At 46.8% G+C, this 26,190-nt stretch overlaps 1 protein-coding gene across 1 annotated transcript in view; it reads left to right on the top strand.

Moving 5' to 3' along the window:
• The window catches only part of HS1BP3 (HCLS1 binding protein 3), a 64,871-nt gene that overhangs the window by 12,775 nt on the left and 25,906 nt on the right, over positions 1-26,190 (top strand). Inside the window, exons 3-4 of the mRNA XM_083178605.1 lie at positions 5,283-5,490; positions 9,353-9,563. Of these exons, the coding sequence (XP_083034731.1) occupies positions 5,283-5,490; positions 9,353-9,563 (419 nt within the window). The remainder of the gene's footprint in view (positions 1-5,282; positions 5,491-9,352; positions 9,564-26,190) is intronic.

Genomic DNA, 26,190 nt, shown 5'->3' with positions numbered 1-26,190 from the left:
GGAAATATAATCAACTATGGGCGGGATTCTCTAATAACTCTGGCTGCACACCGCCGGCACTCGCAGTGTTAATAATCGCATATGCAGTAACATATGCGATTATTAACGCAAAAGCGATGGCCGGTGATGTGCAGCGGGTCCCCCCTCCCTTCCTGAACCCTTACCCGCTTTGTGGGTGCTCAGTTTCCTCCTTCCTGTACCCGGAAGCTGTGCAGGGAGGAGGTCACTGGTCTGGGCAGCACAGCAGGAGGCGGAGGGCAGGGGGCGCGTAGGGCAGCGGGGGACACAAAGGGAAGCCCATAGGCTTCTATGGGGTTACGCCATCTAGAACTGGTGTAACCCCCCGCAGCGAAGCCCCGGCGGTGGGGCTTTGCCGCATATGAAAATGCGGTAAAACCCCCGAAAACAGGGGGGGGGGGGGTTTACGACAGGGGGTTTTTAAGGATGCCACCCGCTGGTATTTTTGCATGTAATAGTGTACATTTTGCATGTAATAGTGTACATTTTGCATGTAATTGTATACATTTTAGCACCTCACACCTGTCACAGCCTGTGCAGTTTGTCTTTCCTGCCTGTGGTGTCGCTCTCTGCTCTGGTGATACTAGCACACTCTGCTCTGTATTCCAAACTGCACGGACTGTAACAGGTGCAGGGTGCTAGAATGAACGCTACATAAACTGGTGAAATCAGTAAAGCAGGACCGCGGATTTGACCTTCAGAAAGGTTTCGCGGAGATTGGTGATGTGTGAAATGATTTACTTGGATGCATTGTCAGATGAAAAACTTTCCTACAAGCTCAACACAAAGGTCAACATCTGAATTCAGCACAGCAATACATAGAAAAAACTCCTGCAGTTTGAAACTTTTTGGCCGCAATCACAATAGATACGGTTGTAGAAATTAGACAAGTGAACCCTTTCCCGATCATTAAACATGAGTGGATATATTATAATTTGTGGTTGTGTGTAGGGTTTCGTGAACTGGGTTAAAATATTTTCTTAACCTGGTTCACTGAACGTGTACAAAAATGTGAAAGCCTGATGGAATTTCTCGAATTTTAGTTTGATCTATAAAATACAGTCAAGGATTTGATAACTTTGAGCCGTCCCCCCCGTCCCCCCCCCCCCCCTTCCCATTTGCAGACCTGCTCAAACTTGTGTGTTTAAATGTATACATTTAAACTGTTTTTAATGGCGAACCTTGAATGGGAACTTAGAAATTCAATCTTCTAAAGGTGCCCATACATGTTACAATTATTGTATACAATATTGAGCTGCATGTGGGAAAGAGGGGTACATTTACGAAATCTCAATTTTCATCATACTCCCCTGAATACCAGGGAGACTCCCAAAAATCTGGTGGCGCCACAGTCCCCTTGGAAGAGCAGGCGAGTCTCCCGGCCAGCACCACCTGCTTGCACCTACCGCCATTGCACACCACCACCCCCCACGGTGGTCCATGACTGATCCCCCTGTTACACAATGCGGAGTAGGTCCACGATGGTGCAGTTTTGCGGACATGACCCAACTCCACCCCTAACCTGCAACACCCCCCTCGAACAATTAAATTTTTAGATTGATTTTTAAATGTTAAATTTAGCCCCTGAGACACAAAGATTTAGATCAATTTGAAATCGATTCAAATTCGATTGATACTAAATTTCCCCTTAAATTGAAACTATAGAAGATCTGTGATTCCTTAAGGAGCCTACACACGGGGAGATGTGCTGAGCGTTCTGAGCGATACACAGCGATCTGTCAGATGTGCAGTTCTCCAGTGAGAACATTGGCCCTGACTGGGAATTTACTAGATTTATCCAGCATGCTGCACATTAATTGCCGGGCAATATCGACGCGTGGTACAGCGCATCGCTATCGCTATGTCTCTACACACAGAGCAATGTAGGGGCATTTGTAAGTGATGTAGTGAGGTCTCTTAAGGTCCATACACACTGGGCGATTTTGCCCAGCGTGTATGGACAGGGATGATGGGGAAAATCACTGGGCTGAAAAACGCTTGTTCCATACACACTGATCATTTTACCCTGGGGTGGACGACTTTCCATTGCGGGACGCTATGGAAAGTCGCCCTCTCCCTCGCTCATCTGCTGGGCTAGCGATGTGGGGGCGCACAGCGGCACTCACTGCTCATCGCTGCCCCGTACACACTGGGTAGATTTCATGCTGAAAGCCACACAGACAATTTAACTAAACGGCTTTCCAGTGTGTACGGGGCTTTAGAAAATGTCCTGGAATTCCCCTGTGTGTAGGCCCCATTACTCATTTTAAAAGTTGTGTTAACATTCAAAATTAGGCTGTCATTTGCCTTTTAGTACTTCTACATTTTTCTCACATTGACGTTTTTCGGAACTAAACAAAATCTGTATATTGTATAGTCATTCTATTTGTTTTATTTAAAAAAAAATGTTGGAGGCATTAATAATCCTAATGGAATTAGGGGAGAAAAGGATGAGAACCATGCTAAATCTTATTAGTGACCAGCAGAGGGCGCACAAGTAGCATGCATGTACTGTAACACTACTGACGTCTCAGCATGTGACACAGTTGTCCAGTAGAGGGCGCTCTGATACTTCCACATTCTGTATACATGACTCTGCTAAATAATGTGCACCATGAAACGATAAAATAATTCTCGGGCTCTGCCAGTGGTTTTATGAAAGGGTGAGTAGGAAATATTTCTATATATAAAGAAGAAATAAGCATTTTATATGTAAACAGTGTCTGATATAGCGCAGCAGATTCCGTTACAGTGTGTTATATAGCGCAGCAGATTCCGTTACAGTGTCTTATATAGCGCAGAAGATTCCGTTACAGTGTCTTATATAGCGCAGCAGATTCCGTTACAGTCTCTTATATAGCGCAGCAGATTCAGTTACAGCGTCTTATATAGCGCAGCAGATTCCTTTACAGTGTCTTATATAGCGCAGCAGATTCCATTACAGTGTCTTATACAGCGCAGCAGATTCAGTTACAGTGTCTTATATAGCGCAGCAGATTCCGTTACAGTGTCTTATATAGCGCAGCAGATTCCGTTACAGTGTCTTATATAGCGCAGCAGATTCCATTACAGTGTCTTATACAGTGCAGCAGATTCCTTTACAGTGTCTTATATAGCGCAGCAGATTCCGTTACAGTGTCTTATATAGCGCAGCAGATTCCGTTACAGTGTCTTATATAGCGCAGCAGATTCCGTTACAGTGTCTTATACAGCGCAGCAGATTCCGTTACAGTGTCTTATATAGCGCAGCAGATTCCGTTACAATGTCTTATATAGTGCAGCAGATTCCGTTACAGTGTCTGATATAATGCAGCAGATTCCGTTACAGTCTCTTATATAGCGCAGCAGATGCCGTTACAGTGTCTTATATAGCGCAGCAGATTCCGTTAGTGTCTTATATAGCGCAGCAGATGCCGTTACAGTGTCTTATACAGCGCAGCAGATTCCGTTACAGTGTCTTATATAGCGCAGCAGATTCCGTTACAGTGTCTTATATAGCGCAGCAGATTCCGTTACAGTGTCTTATATAGTGCAGCAGATTCCGTTACAGTGTCTTATATAATGCAGCAGATTCCGTTACAGTCTCTTATATAGCGCAGCAGATGCCGTTACAGTGTCTTATATAGCGCAGCAGATGCCGTTACAGTGTCTTATACAGCGCAGCAGATTCCGTTACAGTGTCTTATATAGCGCAGCAGATTCCGTTACAGTGTCTTATATAGCGCAGCAGTTTCCGTTACAGTGTCTTATATAGTGCAGCAGATTCCGTTACAGTCTCTTATATAGCGCAGCAGATGCCGTTACAGTGTCTTATATAGCGCAGCAGATTCCGTTACAGTGTCTTATATAGCGCAGCAGATTCCGTTACAGTTTCTTATATAGCGCAGCAGATTCCGTTGCGCTTTACAATAGTAAACAGTGATAAAACAAACTGGGTGACAACAGACAGACTTGGAGGTAGGAGGGCCCTGCTGGAAGCTTACAATCTATAGGGACATAGGAGGGAAACACAAGGACAGGCACCAGTAATAGCATAGCAATCCCACCAAGTTACAAGTCCAGAAGGGAAGCTATATAATACATAAGTGCCTCAGAGGGTTATGCGTGTAGAACTTAAATATGATAGGCTTGCCTGGAGAGGTGAGTTTTCAGGGAACGCTTGAAAGTTTGGAGGCTAGCGGAGAGTCTTTGAACCTGTTGCCTTTGAACATTTTGAACCTGTTGCCTTTTTTCACGTCAGCCTTTTGTGGGTGACACCCACCCAATTTTCTGGGAGTGTCAGGGAAAACACAGGTGTTCCCAGGCCTTTTCGGGGAGGGCCTGTGACGTCCGCTCCGGCCTTGATCAGCCTGTTTCTATCAAACTGGCTGAGTAGGTCCTGGGCTGCGCACAGACTGCGCCACTGGGGAAAACGTTTGATGTGGGCGGTTGAGAATGGATTTGCAGCTAATCGCAGGCTTGCACGGGGTGGGATTTCACTCTGGCTGGGCGGCGACTACCGCAGGGCTCTGCAAATTAGCAGCCCAGCAATCAGGTCTGAATTACCCCTTTTGTCGGAATCTCTCATTGGCCACCCACTACAAGTTATGTTGTCACATGTAGTGTTCCTTCTAGGAACTGGGCGGGGCAGTGCTGCCCCAGTCACCAAATGGGGCGGGCCCGGCTGCCGCCATCACCAAAGGGGGCGGGTTGGGCCGTTGACATCACCAAAGGGGGCGGGAACTTCAGCATGCTCTAGGAAGTAATAAGTCTCTAATTATTATGTTGTTTATTTGATTACTGCTCTTCACTTCTCTGTTTTTCAGGTTTGCTTTATATAGTTTGGGTCTTCATGGTGAAGCTCTTGTTTAATTATGCAGTAACCCACTGTAGCACCTCTCATCACAGGGGGAAGATGGGAGTTCTATCTCACATGGGATGTTGCTATGACAACCAATCAGCATCTACGTGTTTATTTAGAACCTTCTAGAAGATAATAGATAGTATCTGATTGGTTGCCCATAGCAACATCACATATGAAATAGATGGCACTCGTGAGTAGCATCCGGCAAATTCTGCACAACTCCGTCAAACCCAAATTCGTAGCTGTGGTGTTGGCCCGTTGGATAAAGCTTTAATATATTCTGTGGGGGCTAAGCCAAGGTGATTTTTCCATTTAATGATGAGACTTGCAGTTCAGCAGCCAATAGAAAGCCTCAGGTTGTTGTAATAAAACTGCATTAGGGGATTGTCCTACTAATTTTTTTTTTCTGTTCCCTCTTAAGGTGTCGAAAAAATACAGCGAGATTGAAGAAATGTACCAGAAGATTTCCAGCCTTTACCCCAAGTATGCATTGCCGCCCTTTCCACGGAAAGTGTTATTTGTGGGGGAAAACGACATCCGAGAGCGGAGAGCGGCATTCAATGATATTGTGAAGGCCATCTCGCGGGAGAGGGAGCTGGCCACCTGCCGGGAACTGCAGGACTTCCTAGGTCAGCATCTGTCCCATTGGTTGACTCTTAATCATTTATACTTTCTCCTCCAAAAATGTTAGAGGTACAGGTTGAGTATCCCTTATCCGAAAAGCTTGGGACCACTAGCATTTTGGATAAGGGATTTTTCAGTTTTTTGTAATTTTTTTCAATACTTACCTGGTCCCCCGATGGTCACGGCGGCCTTCCGGATCCTCTTCAGCTGCGTCTCCCGTCCCAGGGGTGCATAGGGCAAGTGTGCGGTCATGCCAGTGACGTCACCGGTGCGAACGCGCACTTGGACCGGAGATGCCGCTGAACAGGATCCCAGAGGCCCCGAAATATTCAGAAAAGCCACGGTTTTCAGAATATTTCGGTTTTTGGAATAACGGATAAGGGAGACCCGACTTCAAAATGTATTTAGAAATGGGCCTTGGAGAGAGATAAAGTGGATGGAGAAACATCTGCTCATAACTGTCATTTTTCAGGCTGTGTTTATAAAAATCCCCTCAAGGAACAGGTTGGTTCGTACTTTCTCTCTCTCTAAATCTTAGTACATAGGGCCTAATTCAGACTTGGGGTGGGATGCTGTAACATCCGCACCCCAGCTCCACCGCACATCGCTGGCTACCGCACACCTAATTATTGCATATGCTGTAACATATGCGATAATTATGGCAAAGGACAGCTCTTGCGTTAAGAGCTGTCCTTTGCAATCTTGCCGGCGATGTGCTGCGGGTCCCGGCGGCTCCCCCCTCCCTTACCCGGGGCTGCTGCTGCCGGGTGGCCTCTCCTCCTCCTCCCTGCACCCGGAAGAGGATACAGTGCAGGGAGGAGGTCACAGGTCCAGGCAGCACACGCTGTGCTGCCTGGACACAGCAGGTGAGGGGGGGTGTCGGCGCGAGGTTGGCGGGGGACCGTTCGGGGCGGCGTGGGTTGTGTTAAGAAGCCCTTAGGCTTCTATGGGGTATCTCCAGCTTTTGCTGGCGATTCCCCTCGCAGCAAAAACCCGCCGTGCGGGTTTTGCTGCATATCAAAATGCGGTAAAAACCCCGATAACGTGGATTTTATCTCATTCTTGCTTTACAGAATCTCCCCCTTGATCCCAAGGCAAATGTGTTCTGAAAATGGGCAAAACCATGCTGCACTGCGGGTGAGGCAGATGTGACATGTGCAGAGAGAGTTACATTTGGGTGGGGGTGTGTTCAAACTGAAATCTAAATTGCAGTGTAAAAATAAACCAGTCAGTATTTACCCTGCACAGAAATAAAATAATCCACCCAAATCTATCTCTCTGCACATGTTACATCTGCCCCACCTGCAGTGCACATGGTTTTGCCCATTTGTCCTGCGAAAACTATTACTGCTGAATATGTGTCCTCCACTGCCCCTTTGGTGGTTTCGCCTCACTAAGTAGCCACAAAAGAAAATGAGTCCACTCATGTAAATGTACCAACAAGTTTGTAATGGGTGATTCCTCTGAAGAAGTCATTACTGATGAAACGCACCAGAGTGGTCTGCATTTGACATTGTCATTTGTAGACTCAAGCTGCCTCTGGTTAATCTGCATAGCCAACTTCCTGGAAAAACTGAACCATCTATGAGGTACATGTGGACACACATACAGGCTACATGCCCCAGTAGCGCACGCAGGGGGGGTTTCCGAGTACCCAGAACCCCCCCCCCCCAGGAGTCTAAGGGCCATTGTCTGAAAGCTGAGGGTCCCCTCTTTCCAAGAGTACAATAATTTTTTAAATCGGACCTTGGGAACCGGAGATATCTGACTTCAGAGCAGTGGTCCCCATCCAAGCCTGTTAATTGCTGTTCCCAGTCAGATATTTCAGATTCTGTCTGACTTAAAGTTTTTCTGAGGGTATATTCCAAAATCTGTGACTCTCCCCCTTTGAAGGACACTAGAAGCTTGTCTCTACTGTTCCCAGAACCAGAGATATCAGCCTTCAAGCAGCTGGTTACTGCTCCAGCTCCACACATCTGGTATGTAGTTTTATATACTCCTTTGCAGATTGCTCTGCCTCCTGAACTCTGATCCCCTCGTCCCCAGTACCATTTGGTAGGTGGGATTCTCTAGTTTTTAATTCCATTAAAAATAAATCTATTTCCGGCAACTGGAGATATCTGCAGTCAAGCAAGTTGTCCTCCCACCAGAAAATTATGAATAATAAGCCCACTCCACTATACACCCCTCCTCTGCATATTAAACATCCTCTACCTTCCTGGAAGTTATGTATCAGGGCCCCTTCATTCAGCCCAATGCCCCCTTCTCCCACCTCATCTCCCAACATCTGTGCAGTAAAGGGGTAATTAGTGGAAATTACTGATCCAGGCCCTACATGCTGAGCAGTTGATATAATACCCCCTACTACCCGCGGGACATCAAAACATATACTGGGTTACCTAAGTGTCCATCTCCATACTTTGCTCCGCCCCTCTGGAAACCCCCTTCTGAAAATCCTGCGTTTGCCCCTGTGCCCTCAAACATGTTCTCATTTCTGCTATGTTTCATATACATAACTCTTCTTTTAAATGATGTTTTGTTCTTTGTATTTACTTGTAAAGATATGTAGTACTATTTGTGGTGCATTTTTCTATTTCTGTTTCATCTAATCCAGGCATGTCCAAACTATGGCCCTCCAGCTGTTCTTAAAACTACAAGTCCCATCATGCCTTGCCACAGTTTTTCTATTAGGGAATACTAAAACTATGGCAAGGCATGCTGGGATGTGTAGTTTCACAACAGCTGGAGGGCCACTGTTTGGACATGCCTGATCTAATCTAACTCTGAAGAACCATAGGTTACTCCAGTGGTTCTTAAACTCAGTCCTTGGTGGTAGACTATGCTGGTCATGTTCTCCAGTTCACCCGGTGGGAGCAATGTGTATCACCAAACTGTCACATTTTAACCCTTGGAGTGCCAACAACTCTATTAGAGATGCGCCAAATATCCGCTAAAAATTTGTTATATAAATTCAAATAAAAAATATTGTGTTCAAAAAAAGGATATTTCCTATATAAGGTAACATTACAGGTTGTTATTATGATGAATAGAGAGGTTTGCTTGGCAATTTTCACACCAATTTTGTCAAATTCTTCTGGCACTGAAAGGGTTAAAATTCACCGGTGACCTGGAAACCATGGTATACTTAGGAAGAAGAAAGCGTGTCTTGGCATGGTGCAACAGTGGAGTCTTATAATGTTTAAATTTTATTAATAGATCAATGTAAATGAACTTCCTTACATTAAACCTACAAAGAGTTTTAACCTACCTACTGTATTATAGAGGAGAAAATGAGAGATAAGGTATAGAAACAAGAAATAATAATGTTTGTGTCGGGATGCCGATGCACCTCAAATCTCACCGATTTTAGAAAGATCAGTGTGCCAATGAATTATGATTACATGATGGGGAAATGTAATAGGATGAGAGAATCCGAAAGTGAGAGATTTGGTGAGAAATCTGCAGGTTTTTTAAAGCGGCAATCATTTACACTGCAAAACCAGTTTGATTGTGCAGTTGTGTTTGTTTATGCTCCCTAATACTGGGATCCATGATCTTCGCTTACGGCTCCAGTCCTCAGACAATGTTAAGTCCTTCTGCTGTTAATGATAGACGAAGTTCCAAGGGAGGGCTTGTCATTGGACATACTAGAGGAAGACTCTCTAATCGGAGGACCCACAAGAGGGAGTTTCTAATATGGGAACTGAAGGATCTTTAATAGGGGGCACTGCCAAAGGACAGCTCTCTGTAAAAGGTGTCTATATGGGGGGGGGGTGTTATCAGGGTGAGTGTCTCTTATTGGGGACAAGAGTCCCAATAATGCACGTATTGGGTTCATCATCTCTAATCAATTTGTTTGTTTGACAGTCTCAAGTATCGGTGACTTTGATGAGTCGCAATACGTAAAACCTTACGCAAATCCCTCGGAAGATGATGATTTTTTTAAAGATGAAGCACCATCGGAAGGGCCTCTCCTGCGTATTGCTAGTAAGCTGGAAAATAAAAAGGCTGAAACGCAAGAGGAAGAAGAAGAGGAGGAGGAAGAAGAAGTAGATTTCGATCCGCTTGGAATCATGAAGTGAGTACCGGTCTTTCTTTTATGTTTCGGAAACAAAGGGGTACATTTACTAAAACTTTAAAAAAAAAAAAAAATGAAGAGGGGATGTTGCCCATAGCAACCAGATTCTGTCTATAATGCAGAAAATGATGCAAAAAAAAAGGATGTTGCTATGGGAAACTTCACCTCCTTTTAATTTTTTTGAAGCTTTAGTATGTTTACTGTACTTGTTTCCTAGCACGGCGCCCATCTCGTTGATTGTATGCCTTAAGTTTAAGGCACTTAAGGCATACAATCAACGCGATGGACCCGATTTTATGTCAATCACCAGCTAATATGCCAAAAAAAGAAAGACAAAATCGCGTTGATCGCGTCCATCGCGGCCCCTAATAAGGGGCCGCAATGCGACCGACGCGATCAACAATGTTAAATTATTTTTAAAGTGAAAATCAACGCGATCAACCCGATTTTACATAGGTGACAATGCCCCCCCCCCCCCCCCATTGTTAACGCCACCCCACTATTGACGCCAACCCGAAGCCTGGTGAGCGCAGCGAGGGGCGGCGGTACGCGTCCTCCGACCTTTTCATACCCCTACTATCCACGTCGGCGCGGAGTTGATTTAATAAAGTGTGGCGAGCGAAGCGAGCCACCGAGCCCGAAGCATGGCGAGCTGTGAAGCCCGTGAGGGGACGCGGATACCTGTGAAGGTATGAACATGAGGGGGGGTTTGGTATTAAAATGGGGGGTTTTGGGGCTTTTTACATTGAAATCAATGTAAAATCAGGTCTCAGGGACCATTTTACATTGATTCCAATGTAAAAATCGGGTCAATCGCGTCGATCGCATCGCATGCGATTTGGTTGGCATGCGATGTGATCAACGCGATTTTTCCGACCCGATGGATAAAATCAAAATCGGTGGCGCCATGCTAGGAAACAGGTACCATATTTACCACTTAAGCTGCCCATACACCTACAGATTGGACCTAATTGAAAAAAAAACACAGTTTTGTAATATTAGGTGGCACCTACTTTTTTTTTGTCTACGTGGTGATGTGGGCAACATGGCGTTTTCCTCCTCATTCACCAAACCCCCCCAGAGTCAAAAGGCCTACTGAGGAGAAAGAGTCGGTGAGTCCTCCTCTCTGAAGTTAGGAGAGACCCTATCCCCAACCCCCAAAGGAGTTAAGGTCAGTGGGTCCTCCTTGCTGATGCTTGGAGTGAACCCATCCCTCAGCCCCCAAAGTAGTTGGGGTCAGTGGGTCCTCTTCGCTGAAGCTTGGAAAAACCCCATCCGTCAACTTCTAAAGGAGTTTGGGTCATTGGGTCCTCCTCGCTGAAGCTTGGAGAGAACCCATCCCTCAACCCCCAAATGAGTTGGGATCACCGGACTTCCCTCCACTTGTGGCTCTGGGTTGTCTTAACCTCCCCAGGTTTGGCCAAAGCATCCCCTGGGGATCAGAGACCTCGGCTCTTCCCATGAGGATATTGTGTCGGTACATGGAGAGCAGGGTAGCCCAAAAGGGTCATACCTACAGCACAATACACGTGACCAAACAAACATGAAACACAAATAATTAATCCTAGCCAAAAGGACAGGGTGGGGGGAGTAAAAATTGACCTGCCCTAGCCAGAAAGCTGGGGCAAGGGATGGGCAATGCAATAAAATGGCACTCTACTGAATCTCCCAAATCAAGGTCTTCTCTATGGTGTGGTGTGGGGGGGGATTCATTTAATCAGGGATCCAAACATCATAGAGTAGAGAGACCCACAATTTGGTGTTCGTGGTGGTGGAGTAGACAGTTTGGGATCCACAATGTTCTCTTTCCATGGACTCTATATTCTATACATCCCAATCCAAAGGGAACTGCGGGTGCTACAGGGATGTGCATCATCTTACTTTATCTCCCATATATAATAATCGCTATATACTGTATATGTTTTCTTGAAAATAACAAACTCAAAAGTATCTAACATCTAATTGTTTTTGTTTAAAAATATTGTTGTTGGCTGTTCTTGGTTTCCGTTTGTCTGTTGTGGATACTAATGCTGGATACACACTAGACCGCACGCAAACGATGCAATGTTCTCAACGATTTCCTTGAACTCCCAGACAAACGATATAGTGCGTACACACTGTGCAATTTTGTCAAATATATGGTCCGGGGCCACCTCCAGAAGTATAGCTGTTGTTAAGGATATCCTCAGGTTGAACTGCATGTTCATACGACAGAGGAGGTCGTTAACAATTTGTTGGGGTGCACATCACTAGGGACATAGTGCATTGAACAGTTGTAAGAAATTGTAGTAAGTGGTCATTATCGGCAAATTTGTTTAAAATGTGGACAGGTGTTTACCTGGTTTAAGAATAGAGATTGAAAAAGAATTAAGAAGTGTGAGTGTCATAATAGATAATTCCACAAGAGGGAGCTATGACACCATATATCTAAATATAAACACAGCCTAGTGCACTGAAGGGGGGGGGGGGGGGGGGATTTACTTAGCGCATAACTGCAAAAAGCTCAGGGCAACCAAAAGGACATGGATTGTCATTGTCACAGGAAGCTTGTTTAGTTGCTGCGGGTTACCGCTGCGAACTTTAGGACTGATTCAGAGTTGAAGGCAAAAGTGAAATCTATCTCAAATAGGTGGGGCAGATGTTACACGTGCAGAGAGGGTTAGATTTGGGTGCAGTGTTTTTAAACTGATATCTATATTGCAGTGTAAAAATAAAGCAGTCAGTATTGCCCCTGCACAGAAACAAAATAACTCCCCCAAATGTGACTCTCTCTGCACATGTTGCATCTGCCCCACCTGCAGTGCACATGGTTTTGCCCATTTGAGAAAGATGCTTTTGCATTCAGCTGGGCACACTTTGTTCATTGTGACATGCACTGTGGAAATGGTGGCTTTCCCAACATAGTATAGTGGGGCTCTCAGAATCCATAGCATCACCTGCTAGTATGCTGGATGTGCAGGCATGTAATAGAGGGAAGTACACATAAGGCAGATTGTGAGTTGTGCTGACAATATGGGTGAGTAATTCATTCAGCTATAATGATTGCTCAGGGGTTAAGGCAGTTGACGGTGGAATTGGGTTTTACTAGAGACACACAGGTAAATACCGTGGGCAAGCCAGAGCTAGATGGCAGAATATAGTCCACTTATGGTGCGTACACACTGGGCAATATGTCTCTGGCAATATATTGCTAGCAATATATTGCTCAGCAATCATATTGCTCAGTGTCCCGTTTTCATCTGCGACCAGAGATGGTCGCAGATGAAAATGTCACACTGCCGGGAGAAGAGGCAGGGGAAGTGGCTGGTTACATAGTTACATAGTGGGTAAGGTTGAATAAAGGGATGGGCAATGCAATAAAATGGCACTCTACTGAATCTCTCCCAAATCAAGGTCTTCTCTATGGTGTGGGGGGAAATTCATTTAATCAGGGATCCAAACATCATAGAGTAGAGAGACCCACAATTTGGTGTTTGTGGTGGTGGAGTAGACAGTTTGTGATCTATAAGTGTTCTCTTTCCATGGACTCTATATTCTATACCAGGCATGCCCAAAGTCAGGCCCGGGGGCTAATTGCGGCCCGTGCTGTCATTTCAAGTGGCCCGCAGCCTCCAGCTGGAAGCGGGCAGAGCATCAGATGTGGGAAGCACAGGACACTAAAGGTGGGGCCCCGGCGAGCACCGCTTTACCTTTCTGTCTGCTGCAGTGAGGAGGTGCCGGCCGCCACAGTCAGATGTGTTTGGCGTCCTACCCCTGCTGCTGCAATCGTATATCACCCTACTCCACAATCACAGTGACAGCAGTGTTTGGGGAGGGGGGCAGCAAGGGGGAAGCTTGCTCCCATAACATGCAGAATGGAGGAGGGCAGCAGTGGGAGCCCAAGCATCTCCTGTCCTTGCAGTTCCTGCTTTGCCTCTCCATCCTCTGGCTCACACAAGGGGCTGGGAAACATACATAGAAGGTAGGGGCAGGCAGGGGGACATACAGTCAATGGGGGCAGAGTGGGGGACATTCAGTGAAGGAGGGTCAGGCTGGGGGACCTACAGTGAATGAAGGCAGTGATGGCCATTCAGAGAAGGGGAAGCGGGGGCAGGCTGGGGGACATACAGTGAATGGGGTCAGAGTGGGGTACATAGTGAATGGGGGTCATACAGTGAATGGGAGTCATACAGGAGGGTCAGGCTTGGGGACATACAATGAATGGAGGCACTGATGGACATTAAGAGAAGGGGGGAGGCTAGGGGGCAGAGTGAATGGGTGCAGAGCGGGGAACATACAGTGAATGGGGGACATACAGTGAAGGAGGGGCAGGCTGGGGGACATACAGTGAATGGGGGCAGGCTGGGGGAAATACAGTGAAGGGGCAGAGTCCCCCAGGGGCAGGCTGGGGGACATAGAGTGAATGGGGGCAGAGTGGGGGACCATTCTGATGTGATTAATGATTCAAAGAATGTCAGACTGAATGGTCGGCCCCCACACATTTACACTTCACCAAATCTGGCCCTCGTGGCAAAAAGTTTGGACACCCCTGTTCTATACTGTACTGTAATCCAAAGGGAACTGCGGGTGCTACAGGGATGTGTATCATCTTACATTATCTTCCATATATAATAATCGCTATATACTGTATATGTTTCCTTGAAAACAACAAACTCAAAAGTATCTAACAACATAATATATTATTGTTTTTGTTTGAAAATATTGTTGTTGGCTGTTCTTGGTTTCAGTTTGTCTGTTGTGGATATCAATGCTGGATACACACTAGACCGCACGCAAACGATGCAATGATCTCAGCGATTTCCCTTGAACTCCCAGACAAATGATTTAGGCCCTGATTCACTAAAGAACGCTAAGCAGCGAAGATTCGCTGTTTAGTGAGCCCTGTAACTCCGCCCACCAGGCGGTTGAATGCCCGCCCCCCACCACACAAACATCCCCGCCGCAATGGGAATGGATGTTTAGCATAAAGGGGCAAAAATCACAGCAGCCCTGCAAATGTATATATTAGCATATACGCATGCACAGAGCCAAAACATCGGTCCCCGGTTTAAGAATAGAGATAATGATAATGTAGTGGTTAGCATTACTGCCTCACAGCACTGAGGTCATGGGTTCCATTCCCACCATGGCCCTAACTGTGCAGAGTTTGTATATTCTCCCCGTACTTGCGTGGGTTTCCTCTGGGTACTCCGGTTTCCTCCCACAATCCAGAAATATTCCGGTAGGGTAATTGGTGCCCAATAAAATTAACCCTACAATGTCTGTGTGTGTGTATATGTGGTAGGGAATATAGATTGTCAGCTCCACTGGGGCAGGGACTGATGTGAGTGTTCAAATATTCTCTGTAAAGCGCTGCGGAATATGTGTGCGCCATATAAGAAACGGTTAATAAATAATAATATGAATTAAGCAAGTGTTGTAATAGATAATTCCACAAGAGGGAGCTATGACACCATATTTAAATGGAACTGTACATGAAGGTAATGATGTTGCACTGCTCATAGGCTATGATTGATTAAAATGATTTGTCAACAAGATTGAAAGTCTAAAGGTGCCCACACACTAGAACGATTTTTGGGCCGATTGCCTGAAATCTTTTGTCCAGATCGGACAAAAGATTTAAAGGCTAATTTATGCGCACATCTTATGATCGCAGATCTTTCTAGTGTGTGGGCACCTTTACATCGCCGCCCTTCCAGGGTCCAGGAGGACCCTTCAGGAAGGTAAGCCAGAGGGGGGGTCGGCGAGGCGGCGGGTTTGCGGCGGAGGGCGGCGAAAAGAAGCCCATAGGCTTCTATAGGGTATCGCCACCCAAAGGTGGCTATACCCTTCACTGCGGTATCATTTTTGATACATAGGAAAATGCGGTAAAACCGGGGTTTTACCGCATTTTCCATTTGATACATCTCGCCCCTAATATGAACACAGCCTAGTGCACTGGGGGGGATTTACTTATGGTGTATAACTGCAGAAAGCTCATGGCAACCAAAAGGACATGGATTGTTATTGTCATAGGAAGCCTGTTTGTTAACTGTGAATTACCGCTGCGCACTTTGGGACTGATTAAGAGTTGATTGCAAAAGTCAAACCTTTCTCAAATGGACAAAATCATGCTGCACCTCAGGTGGGGCAGTTGTAACACGTGCAGAGAGAGTTAAGGGCCCTACATACGCAGAGATGTGTGCCAGAGATACATAACGGGAGATTCAGCACAAGAGATTTCACTCTTGTGGCTCATTTCAGACAATGAGCCACATACAGAGAGATTTGTGTCAGAGATTCAAATTGGGAGATTCAGCACGGGAGATTTCAAATCTGTCACAGAAAGTGAAGTAAACACTGCACTTCATCACAAAAATGTTATTATTACTAAACACATCTAGCACATAACTAATGTCTTCTTTAATAAGTATTCGTTCACCTCCCCCTAATATTGCCCCCCCCCCCCCCCCCAAAAAAAAATATGTAATCATGGTTGGCTAGTGGTTCCCCCAGAACCGACCCCCCCCCCCCCCCCCCATATGTCAACTTTTAAACGTTGGTGGTACAGTGGGAACGGACATAAAAAAAATACTTACCAAGTCCGGGGTCCAGCGTCTCGTCCTGTCATACAGACAATAATTTTGTAAAATAAAAAAATGGCATGGGGTCCCCCCCCCAGGCATGACCAGCCCCGGGCTTTTTGAGTGGTCCTGGTTCCCAAAATCCAGAGGACAAGGTGCGTGGGGTCCCCCGGATCTTGGGGACCAGCACCAGGCTCTTGAGCTGGCCCTGGTTTCCAAAATACGGGGGACAAAATGAATAGGGGTCCCCCATATTTTGGAGACCAGCACCAGGCTCCACTAGCAGGGGGTGTAATGCCATAGCCAGGGGACACGCTTGATGGTGTCCCGTGGCCAAAGCATTACCCACCCTAACTAGTCAGCCCAGGCCGGGAGTTTTTGGGGAGGTGGGGACCCCCCAAATAAGGGGGTCCCCCCTCTCCAGGGCACCCCAGGCCTGGGCTGCAGCCCGGGGCTATCCCCTGCACCCCTGGGCGGTGGGTGCAGGGTTGATAGCTTAACAGTAATATTGTCTTTTACAGTAGGACTACAGGTCCCAGCAAGCCTGCCCCACATGCTGGCACTTGGGAGAACCACAGGTACCAGCATGTGGGGCATTAAAGGCCAGTCGGTACCTATAGCCCCCCTGTAAAGGAAATATTAAAATAAAACAAAACACAAACACAGATGTTTTAGTATTTTATTAACTGCATCTGGTCTTCACCCAGGGGGGCTCCTGCCCCCCCCCCCCCCCCCCCCCCCCCCCCCAGGGCTTCTGCGGTGTCTTCACCCTAAGCTCTTTTGCATGGCCGCCGCCTCCCAGGGCTTCTGCCTCTTCATCTGTGTTCTTCACCTGGGGGCGGCGGCCTTTTAAACTCTTTTGCATTGGCCGCGCCTCCCAGGACTTCGGGAGCTCTTCTCTCCTCCTCCGCCGTCGGACTGACTGCCCCTACCCTGTCTCGAGCTGGCTAATATAGCCAGCTCGAGGGGGCGGGGCAATGACGCGGCGAGCCGTGATTGGCTGGCCGCGGCCATTTTGAAATTTGAATTTTTTTTTTTTAACATTTCCTCCCGATGTCGCCGCGCTGCCGCCCCGCCGAGAGGAGAGGTGAGGTGGGGGTGGCGATGGGTGCTACTACTGGTGGGGGAGGGGGGTCATGGGTGGCGGCGGCGGCAGGGGTGGCGACGGCGGCGGGTTCTGCGGCGTACGCAGTCGCTCGTCCTGCTCATCTGCCCGCAGCCACACATGCGGGAGATGAGCAGGAGCTTTCTGAGCGACTGCTCTGAATTGAACAGCCCGTCATAGATTCAGAACGGCGGGTGCGCGCATGTAAATCGCTGTGTGGGCTATATACACAGCGATTTACATGCATCTTCAGGCATTTTCTGAGCGATTTGTTAGAATCGCTTAGAAAATGCCTGAATATCGTGCTGTATGTGGGGCCCTTTAGATCTGGGTGCGGTGTGTTCAAACTGAAATCTAAATTGCAGTGTAAAAATATTACAATTTATTTATTACCAGTTATTCCTATAGCGCACACATATTCCGCAGCGCTGCACAGAGAATAGTTGAACATTCACATCAGTCCCTGCTCCAGTGGAGCTTACAATCTATATTCCCTACCACATGTACATGCACACACAGACATTCTAGGGTTAATTTTCACAGTTAGAGCCATGGTGGGAATCAAACCCATGACCTCAGTGCTGTGAGCAGTAATGCTAACTGTTCGTGCTGCCCATATTTACCCTGCACAGAAACAAAATAACTCACCAAATCTAACTCTCTGCAGATGTTACATCTGCCTCACCTGCAGGGCAGTTTTGCCCATTTAAGAAAGATTTTGCTTTTGCGATCAACTCTGAATCAGGATCCTTTGTTCGGCATTGACCTGAGAGTTTGGGTGACTTGCAGCCAGAGCCGGGCACAATTTGTTCATTGTGGCATGTGCTGCGGAATTGGTGGTTGTCCTAACATAGGGCCTTATTCTGGTTCACTCCTTCTGGCAAATTCCTTCTTAGATGGACAAAACCATGTGCACTGCAGGGGGGCAGATGTAACGTGCAGAGAGAATTCGATTTGGGTAAGTTATTTTGTTTCTGTGCAGGGTAAATACTGACTGCTTTTTTTTTACACTGCAATATAGATCTCACTTTGAAGTAAAACCCCACCCAAATCTAATTATCTCTGCACAACATCTCTGCCTGTTGTCATTCTGGTGTTGACATTTTTCATACCACACCCTCTTGCAGTGCAGCCTTCTTCATCTACAGGTAGCAGAACTAAAAGGAATGAGTATTATAATGACATAATGGTTTATTTTCCTATTTCCAGAGATGACCACAGGTCCCAGGGGGTGCCCACCAGCCTCCCCCCACCCCGATCACAGAGAGGGAAGCCCCCTTGTCCGGTAGTGCTCCTCCTCATATCCAGGCCGTGTATGTTGTTTTATCTCTGTCACACGGATATTTATAGCTAACGCTGTTTTGGGCTAGTGTTGTAGGAAAGAGAATGGTCTGACATTATTAGAAAACGACCCCCTGACACGGTCAGGCCAAATATTTATACAGCTGTTCAATGGAGAATAAGAGGAAGTCTGAGGCACAGGGGCTGCCTCTCCCGTTATGGAGCAGGAAAATTCCCAGGAAGGATATTGTTGAAAAGGCAGAAGAACATTAATATTGTAAAGGTGGTAACAATCTACAGGGATGAAACTAGGATATTTGTTGCCTGGGGCAACGCAGTAACTGCCCCCTTGTGTCTCTGCAGCAGACTGAGGGCCAGATGTATCAAGCTTCAAAAAAGTGCTAACATGGAGATTAATAAGCAACTAGCCAATCAGCTCCTACCTGTCATGTTACAGGCTGGGTTTGAAAAACAACAGGTAGCAGCTGATTGGCTGGTTGTTTATCACTCTCCACGTTTTTTGATGCTTGATACATCTGGCCCTGCAACAGAGTTGGCAGCAATAGCGGCCCTTTCTGTAACCTATTAGACCTCTGTCTCCAGGGAGAATGAGAAGTTATTACTTCTGAGGGGGAGATAGATTTTTGTTCTTCTTTTCTGTAGTTTATAACGGCTTGTCAATGTTTATATGTCCGTTGTAAATAAAACCTAAAGGAATTGCGCTGTTACCTGAGGTAAAAAGTGTGTTATTTTCCCTTTTAGGGCTGTGAAGAAATATAATCGGCCAGTTTGGCGTCTCGTGTTTCCTTCTGGCACAGAGCATAAACTGCTAATGCTACAGATTGCCAACACGTTGCGTGTGATCCTATTTTACTGCTCACTTAGACATAATTCCGCTGTCATTTGGGACTTTGGAAAGTTCCGTTTTGTCTGCTGTGTTTGTCTGCGGAGAACTGAAGAAACATCAGACCTTTGCGAATCTGGTGGCTGTAATTGTCCATGACCCATTTCAGCCGCTAGGTGGTTCTGGTGGTGTGTGTGAGTGACACTTGGCACCTCCGCTCCTGCCATTTCCACACACTTGTGTCTCTCAACACTACAAACAGATGGCTGTACATTGTAAGGTTTCTCCATATCAGTAACGGGCAGCCTGGTATTCTTGTGCAGCTTTCACACCTGCAGAGGTGATGCATATCACTCTTAATTTCTGTAATGAAGCAAATACATCTGGTATAACTCACCCTAAAATGCCCTCACTTGCTTCAAAATTTCACCAAATGCCACTCAGATCACCCACTTGCACTACATTTCAGCCACATGCAAAAAGGTTCCCAATTGAAAATATTTTTTTTTTTTTATCCACATGCCATCAGGCTCCCACTGGCCACAAAATGACCTCACATGCCCTCAGACCCCCACTTTCTTCATCTTGCTGCATTTAGCTTGCATATGTGCAGTCTTTCAGAATGGAACCTGGCTAAACTATTGGCAAAAGTGTAAAGGCCCATACTCTAAGCGACTTTGAGCTGAAAGTCGCTCAAAACAGCAGGTTTGAGTGGATTTCAGCTCAAAGCCGCCCAGTGTGTATGGCCCAGTGATGAGCGGTGACCGCTGCTGCGCGCTCCCGCAACATCGCCGGGAAAGCCGTTCATCTGCTGGTTATACCAGCAGATGTGCGGCTTTCAAGGCGACTTTGCATAGCGCTCCACTATGCAACGCCAACCCCCCCCCCCCCCCCCTCCGTCGGCGCCGGGCAGGGGGAAAGCCGCTCAGTGTGTATGCACTGAGGGGCTTTCCCCGCAGCGATGAATACTATCATCACTGTCCATACATGCTGGGCATAGTCGCCCAGTGTGTATGGACCTTTAGTTTTACCATTGCACGTGCAAATTATAAATGACCTTAAACCATAACTTCTATCGCAGAGCATTGTAATGATTGCTTTTGGGGAATTTTTCAAACACAACCTTCTAAACTAGTAGTCTAGAATTTGGCACGACAGCCTTGTATGTATCTGTGGCATATTGTATTGAAACAGTTGTCAAGCCTTACTTTAATCCAATTAAATTTTTTTCCATGTTCCATGATGTGAGCCAGTTGGGATACATATGATACCCCTGTGGTCAGGAAATGTGAAATGGGGGCTTAGTACATACCGTATACCTCTCCTTACCCCTCTAACCCGCCCTTGCAGCAGTCTGACCCTTACCCTCCCTGCTTGTGCCTAAACCTAACCCCTGTACCCCGCAGTCTAACCTTAACCCCCCGTGTAAGTTTGTTTGTGCCTAAACCTATCCCTCTCAGCCTAAGCCTATCCCCTCCCTTACAGCCAAACACTAAGCCTCCCCAATAGAGTCTAAACCTAACCCCTCCCCCTTCCCCGGTCCGCATGCTAGCCAGCCTGCATATTTACCCAATCGAGATGCCGGGAACGGCTTCCTGATCTTGGAGTAGGTGTTGTGATGGCGACATATTCAACCTTATCTCGGCAGGGGTGTTTCTAGACATTTTTGATGCCCATGTCAAAGTTTTGATAGGGTCCAAAAGTACCATCCAAGGGTGACTAAAACCCATATACACAAAGTGCTGTGATAGGCCGGGAATGCCGGTGCTAGTATGGTAAATTGCATACGTAAACCTGGAGAGTTAATTCTCTTCTGATACAACACAGGTCTCCTGCTGTACCTCCGATTATTCGTGTAATATGCACTTAACAGAATGACTCATCGGTGCAGCCAAAAATAGTTACCTGAAGTATTTTATAAACATTTCAAAGTACTAACGCGTTTCACATCTCGCAGAGCCCAGGTGAGACTGATGGGGCAGCGAGGTATTACTAATACCGTCAGCAGTACTGGGAGATAAGTGCATGCCTGATATAAGGAGCCATTGTGCAGGAAGGAACATTCTGTATAAGTGCATTGTTTTTGTTTTGGGATTTTTCGTCTTTGCTCCAGCAGACGATATAATTGGTGGCAGGCTGCGCTGGGAGCCTTGGGAGCAAGCAAACCATGAGTCTGTGCAATTGTCCAAGTGGCACTCATTCATATTTGTACAGTGATGAACTTAAAAGGAGTAACAGAACATACCAATAACTTTATGGGTCTCGCAGTAAACCCACAATCGCTGGCATTTTGCACGTGGAACATTAACCGCGTCACTCTGTCCTTTGGAATGACAGTAAAGGGGACACACATACAGTATTTTGTGTTTGGGCTCGTGGCTTGGCCACGTGAAAGAACATGTGTTTTATATGTACACACACATTTTTAGAGTACAGTTAGGTCAAATTTGGCCAAGAACAGACTTGTGTTACTTTTATGGCTATAAAGCTGTTATTGAAACACAGTTAATAGGGCTCGGTGCTGGAAACTTCATTACAGTACCCCCATTGTGAGCCCCAGTGTATTATAGTGTCAGCATGCATTTTATGTATACTATATTTTGTATGTATACTGTATGTATTGTAAATGGCCCCCATACACTAGTCCTAAGGACAAGTCGGACCAAATTCCCCTTGAGCTCCCCAGGAGGGCTAAATTAGGATTTGGCACTTGATCTGCCATTTTTAATGTAAAGACTCTCGGGGAGCTGCGGTGGGGGGCAGGAGAATTAAAAGTAAAGGTGCAACTGCCAAAAGACTGGCCAGCCATTGATCGGCTGAGTGAACTCCTCTCACCCATCTGGGTGGCGCTGATTGGCTGGAAGAACTCTCAGTTCAGGCCAGTGTTTTGAAATGCCACTCACTACTGTCCGGCCATCAAATGATTTGTCCAGCGCTCGCAGATCTGAGATACCTCTGTGATGTCTCAGATCTCTGAGTGCCCTGGTGACGTCAGCTGCCAGCCCCCCGCACCCATGTCATCGGGGAATTTCCATGGGAACGCCCACGAAACGCTGGGCGTTCCTATAGACGAATCCCCCCCCCCGTCCGGACTTCTGTGTGACCGCTCGCACACAGCGGTTGCACATGTGCTTAAATAACTGCGCAGTCGCCAAAAATCAGTCCCCCATGAGAACATGCAGGAGACGAATTAAATCTGAATCACCCCCTCTATCCAGGCGTGTACATGTCCTCTGGCTCACAGCAGGTTAAGTCCTCGCTGACATATAATTATATAAGTGTCAGCAAATGTATCAAAGTGGTGTTGCAATTACTCCTACTGTAGCATGTATTATGTAATACGTTGTTCTGTAAACAGTTTTCAGTTGTGATTAGTTTAATTGACTTTCTGTCAAGCGGAAGGAAGTTAGAGAAATTAACAGCAAAATACAGGAACCATTATCTAGTATCCTATTCATCTACATCATCTATGGATTTATTTATCTAATTTCAAACTCATTATGACATATACTTACTTACCAAAGGTGATCTGAGAAATGCGTGCGTCTGTGTGCAAGGGCTACTAGTGTCCTTTCCTGCCCCCCCCCCCCCCTGGACAGCCCACCCTGTACCCACTATTTACCATTGCTGCTGTTAGACATAAATGCAGCCCAGTTCCAGGGAACCATTCCTGCTCCATGTTGTATTGTGTCGCCCCGTTGTCCTCACCTCAGGACGGTAATACAGCCTGATGCCACATTGCCAATATAAATGTAGTTGAGAGATTTGATGCAGTTGTGCATATGTGAAAATTCCTAAATATTCCTATGGCGCATGTATAGTCCTTGCGCACCAGGATAGGTGGGATAGGTTATTCTCTTCCCCAGACTGTATTCGAATCCTCCATGACTACATAAAGGGGACTTAGGGCGGGATCAGGGGCGGATCCAGGAGAAAATGACAGGGGGGGCACCAAGATAGGGGAGGGGAGGGGGGGGGTGTTAGTGGTGCCAGTGTGCACGCTGAGGAGGAAGGGAAGGAGGACAGAGAGAGGGCGGGAATGGGATTAAAAATTAGGCCCTGGCATTGAAAGTACACAGGCCCACCTTGGCGTCAATACTGAAGGATGCAGTTGTGCGCACGCCGAAGGCGGAAAAGGGTGTGTGGCCTTGAGTGTTGTGTACCACACCATATACCACATCTACACACTATGCAACAAAATAGTAGAACCCCATTATACTTGCCCCTTAAACATTATGCCAAACTAAGGGGGTTATTCTAGTCCATTCTTTCTGACAAAATCCTTCTTAGATGGACAAAACCATGTGCACTGCGGGTGGGGCAGATGTAACTTGTGCAGAGAGAATTAGATTTGGGTGGGGTTTTTCTTCAAAGTGAGATCTATATTGAAGTGTAAAATCATGCAGTCAGTATTTTCCCTGCACAGAAACAAAATAACTCACCCAAATCTAATTCTCTCTGCACATGTTACATCTGCCCCCCTGCAGTGCACATGGTTTTGTCCATCTAAGAAGGATTTTGTCAGAAAGAATGAACTAGAATAAACCCCTAAGTGAGCCAAAATTCACATTATGCCACATGGATTGTGCCAAAATTCACAAAAGACACCATAAACATGGACATTGCGCGCCAGAAATTTTCACCATAATGCCCATTACAAGTTGCCGCCTGCCGCCTGAAAGAATTCACAGCCGGGCAGAGCGTCCAGCTGCCCGGCTGCATACAATGTCCGTCACAGAGATCACTGCAGCAGCCAGCCCCCTAGGACACAGAGCCCCACACACACTCCCAATTACAGCCGTGCATAGAAGCATATGGGAGACTATTCTGCCATTTTTATCTGTGTTTTATACAATGCAGGTGCAACTGCAGCCATTACGTGCAATCTGCAATAGCCCCATCACAACTGTAAAGTAGAACAGCTCAGTCACAAGAGCTTACAAACACGAATGCTCTGTCATCACCTCTGTATTTATTATTAAGCTATGAGATTTGTTTTTATATAACAAGATGTCAGCTCCTTCTCTATGTATTCATTTGGATAAAACAATGAGTTCATAGGTCACATGGTTTGTGTATCATTGTGTAGTGAAACATTACCTGCACAGTTTCCTCCTTCTTGCTTGCAGGCTTTTTCTCAATCTCAGGGGAGGGGATGTCCATCGTTAACTATGACCTATTATTTATTTATTTTTTATTTAAATGCCGCCCCCCGCCGCCTGAAAGAATTAACAGCCGGGCAGATCGTCCTGCTGCCCGGCTGTATACAGTGTGCGTCAGGCTCAGGTCAGCTCTGCAGCAGCCCCGGGACCTCCGGCTATTTTGAAGCTTAGCTCGCGCTGCCAGGCCGCCTGTCGGGACCGCGAGCCAATCAGAGCTTGCTCGCGGTCCAGCAGCCAATCAGGAGTGGTGGCTCCTGATTGGCTGCTGGACCGCGACCGAGCTCTGATTGGCTCGCGGTCCCGGCAAGCGACCTTGGCAGCGCGAGATACGCTTTAAAATAGCCGGGACTCGGGAGCCGCCCGGGACCTAGGGGCTGCTGCACAGCTGAGCCTGACACTGTATACAGCCGGGCAGCAGGACGATCTGCTCGGCTGTTAATTCTTTGCGGCGGCATTTAAAGTAAAAAAAATTGTGTCAGAAATGACAGGGGGGCACGTGCCCGGGTGCCCCCCCTAAATCCGCCAGTGGGCGGGATGTATTAATATACATCGCCGCCCTTCGCGTAACAGCCGCCGCGATGCTGCCTCTTATGTGCTAACATATGCGGCTAGCATCGGGTTGCGGTGAGGGAGACCCCCGCGATACCTGTGATGTGGTTTGCGGGGGTCTCCGTCACCTCCCGGCGGCTGCCAGCGTCCCCCTGCTTCTCCTCCTCCCCCCTGAAGCCGGATGTTCTGCTGGCTGTGACATCTGGGGGATGGAGGAGATCGATGGAGGAGATGCGTTGACGGGGCGCCGGGGTTTTAATACATAGGGAAATGTGGTAAAACTGGTGTTTTACCGCATTTTCCCGTTAGTACATCCCGCCCTTAATGCACTCTACCTGCTTATATCACAGTAAGTCAAGTCTGAGGGGGACTTCTAACATACATATGTAATTGTTGGCATTGCCTGATTCAATCAGATGCCCAAACCCACTTGTAACCATGCACCTAATTGGACATGGTTCTGGAGCTGGGTACACATTGTACCCAAAGAGGGGAGCCGGCGAAGGTGCCAGTATCGGCAAGTGGCGTGTGCCTTTAGAGTGTAGGGTGCTTTCTTCCTCAAAATGTAGAATTTTTCCAAATTCCCTACACCAAAGTTACCCTGGGGTAGATGTACTAATCCTCAGAGATAGGTAAAATACCAACCAATCCGCTCCTGTCATTTTTCAAACAAAGCCTGTAACTTGGCAGTTGGAAGCTGATTGACTGGTATTTTATCTTCCGCCATACCTTCCAAAGCTTTGTATATCTCTCCACATATAAGAATATAATTAATTAATGCACTGACATCATTAGGGGTGGGAGGGGGCCCGTGTACATACTCCAGGTGGGCCCCTTCTCTCTGTGGTTCCCTAAACTTTGGCATTGTGCTATAGTCTTCTGCACATGCGCAGGTCTCCGGCGCCGGCCATGTTACCGAAGACTAATTTCACTACTGCACATGCTGTCGGCCATTTTGGTGGCTATTATTGCTGCAGATGCAGCGCCCGATGCGGAACTCCAGAACGGTGAGTATTGAAACATGGGTGCATCGTGTGGCCCCCCTTCCCCCCTGGGCTCTGGGGCCAATGTGTACACCATACATAGCATCTATTATAAAAATTCCTATGTATGTGGATTATTT

This window comes from Crinia signifera, chromosome 3, assembly GCF_055691185.1.
Source record: "Crinia signifera chromosome 3, ASM5569118v1, whole genome shotgun sequence".
Classification (NCBI taxonomy): domain Eukaryota; kingdom Metazoa; phylum Chordata; class Amphibia; order Anura; family Myobatrachidae; genus Crinia; species Crinia signifera.
Note: the sequence above shows the minus strand (reverse complement) of the source record. Positions and strands in the feature narration are given on the sequence as shown.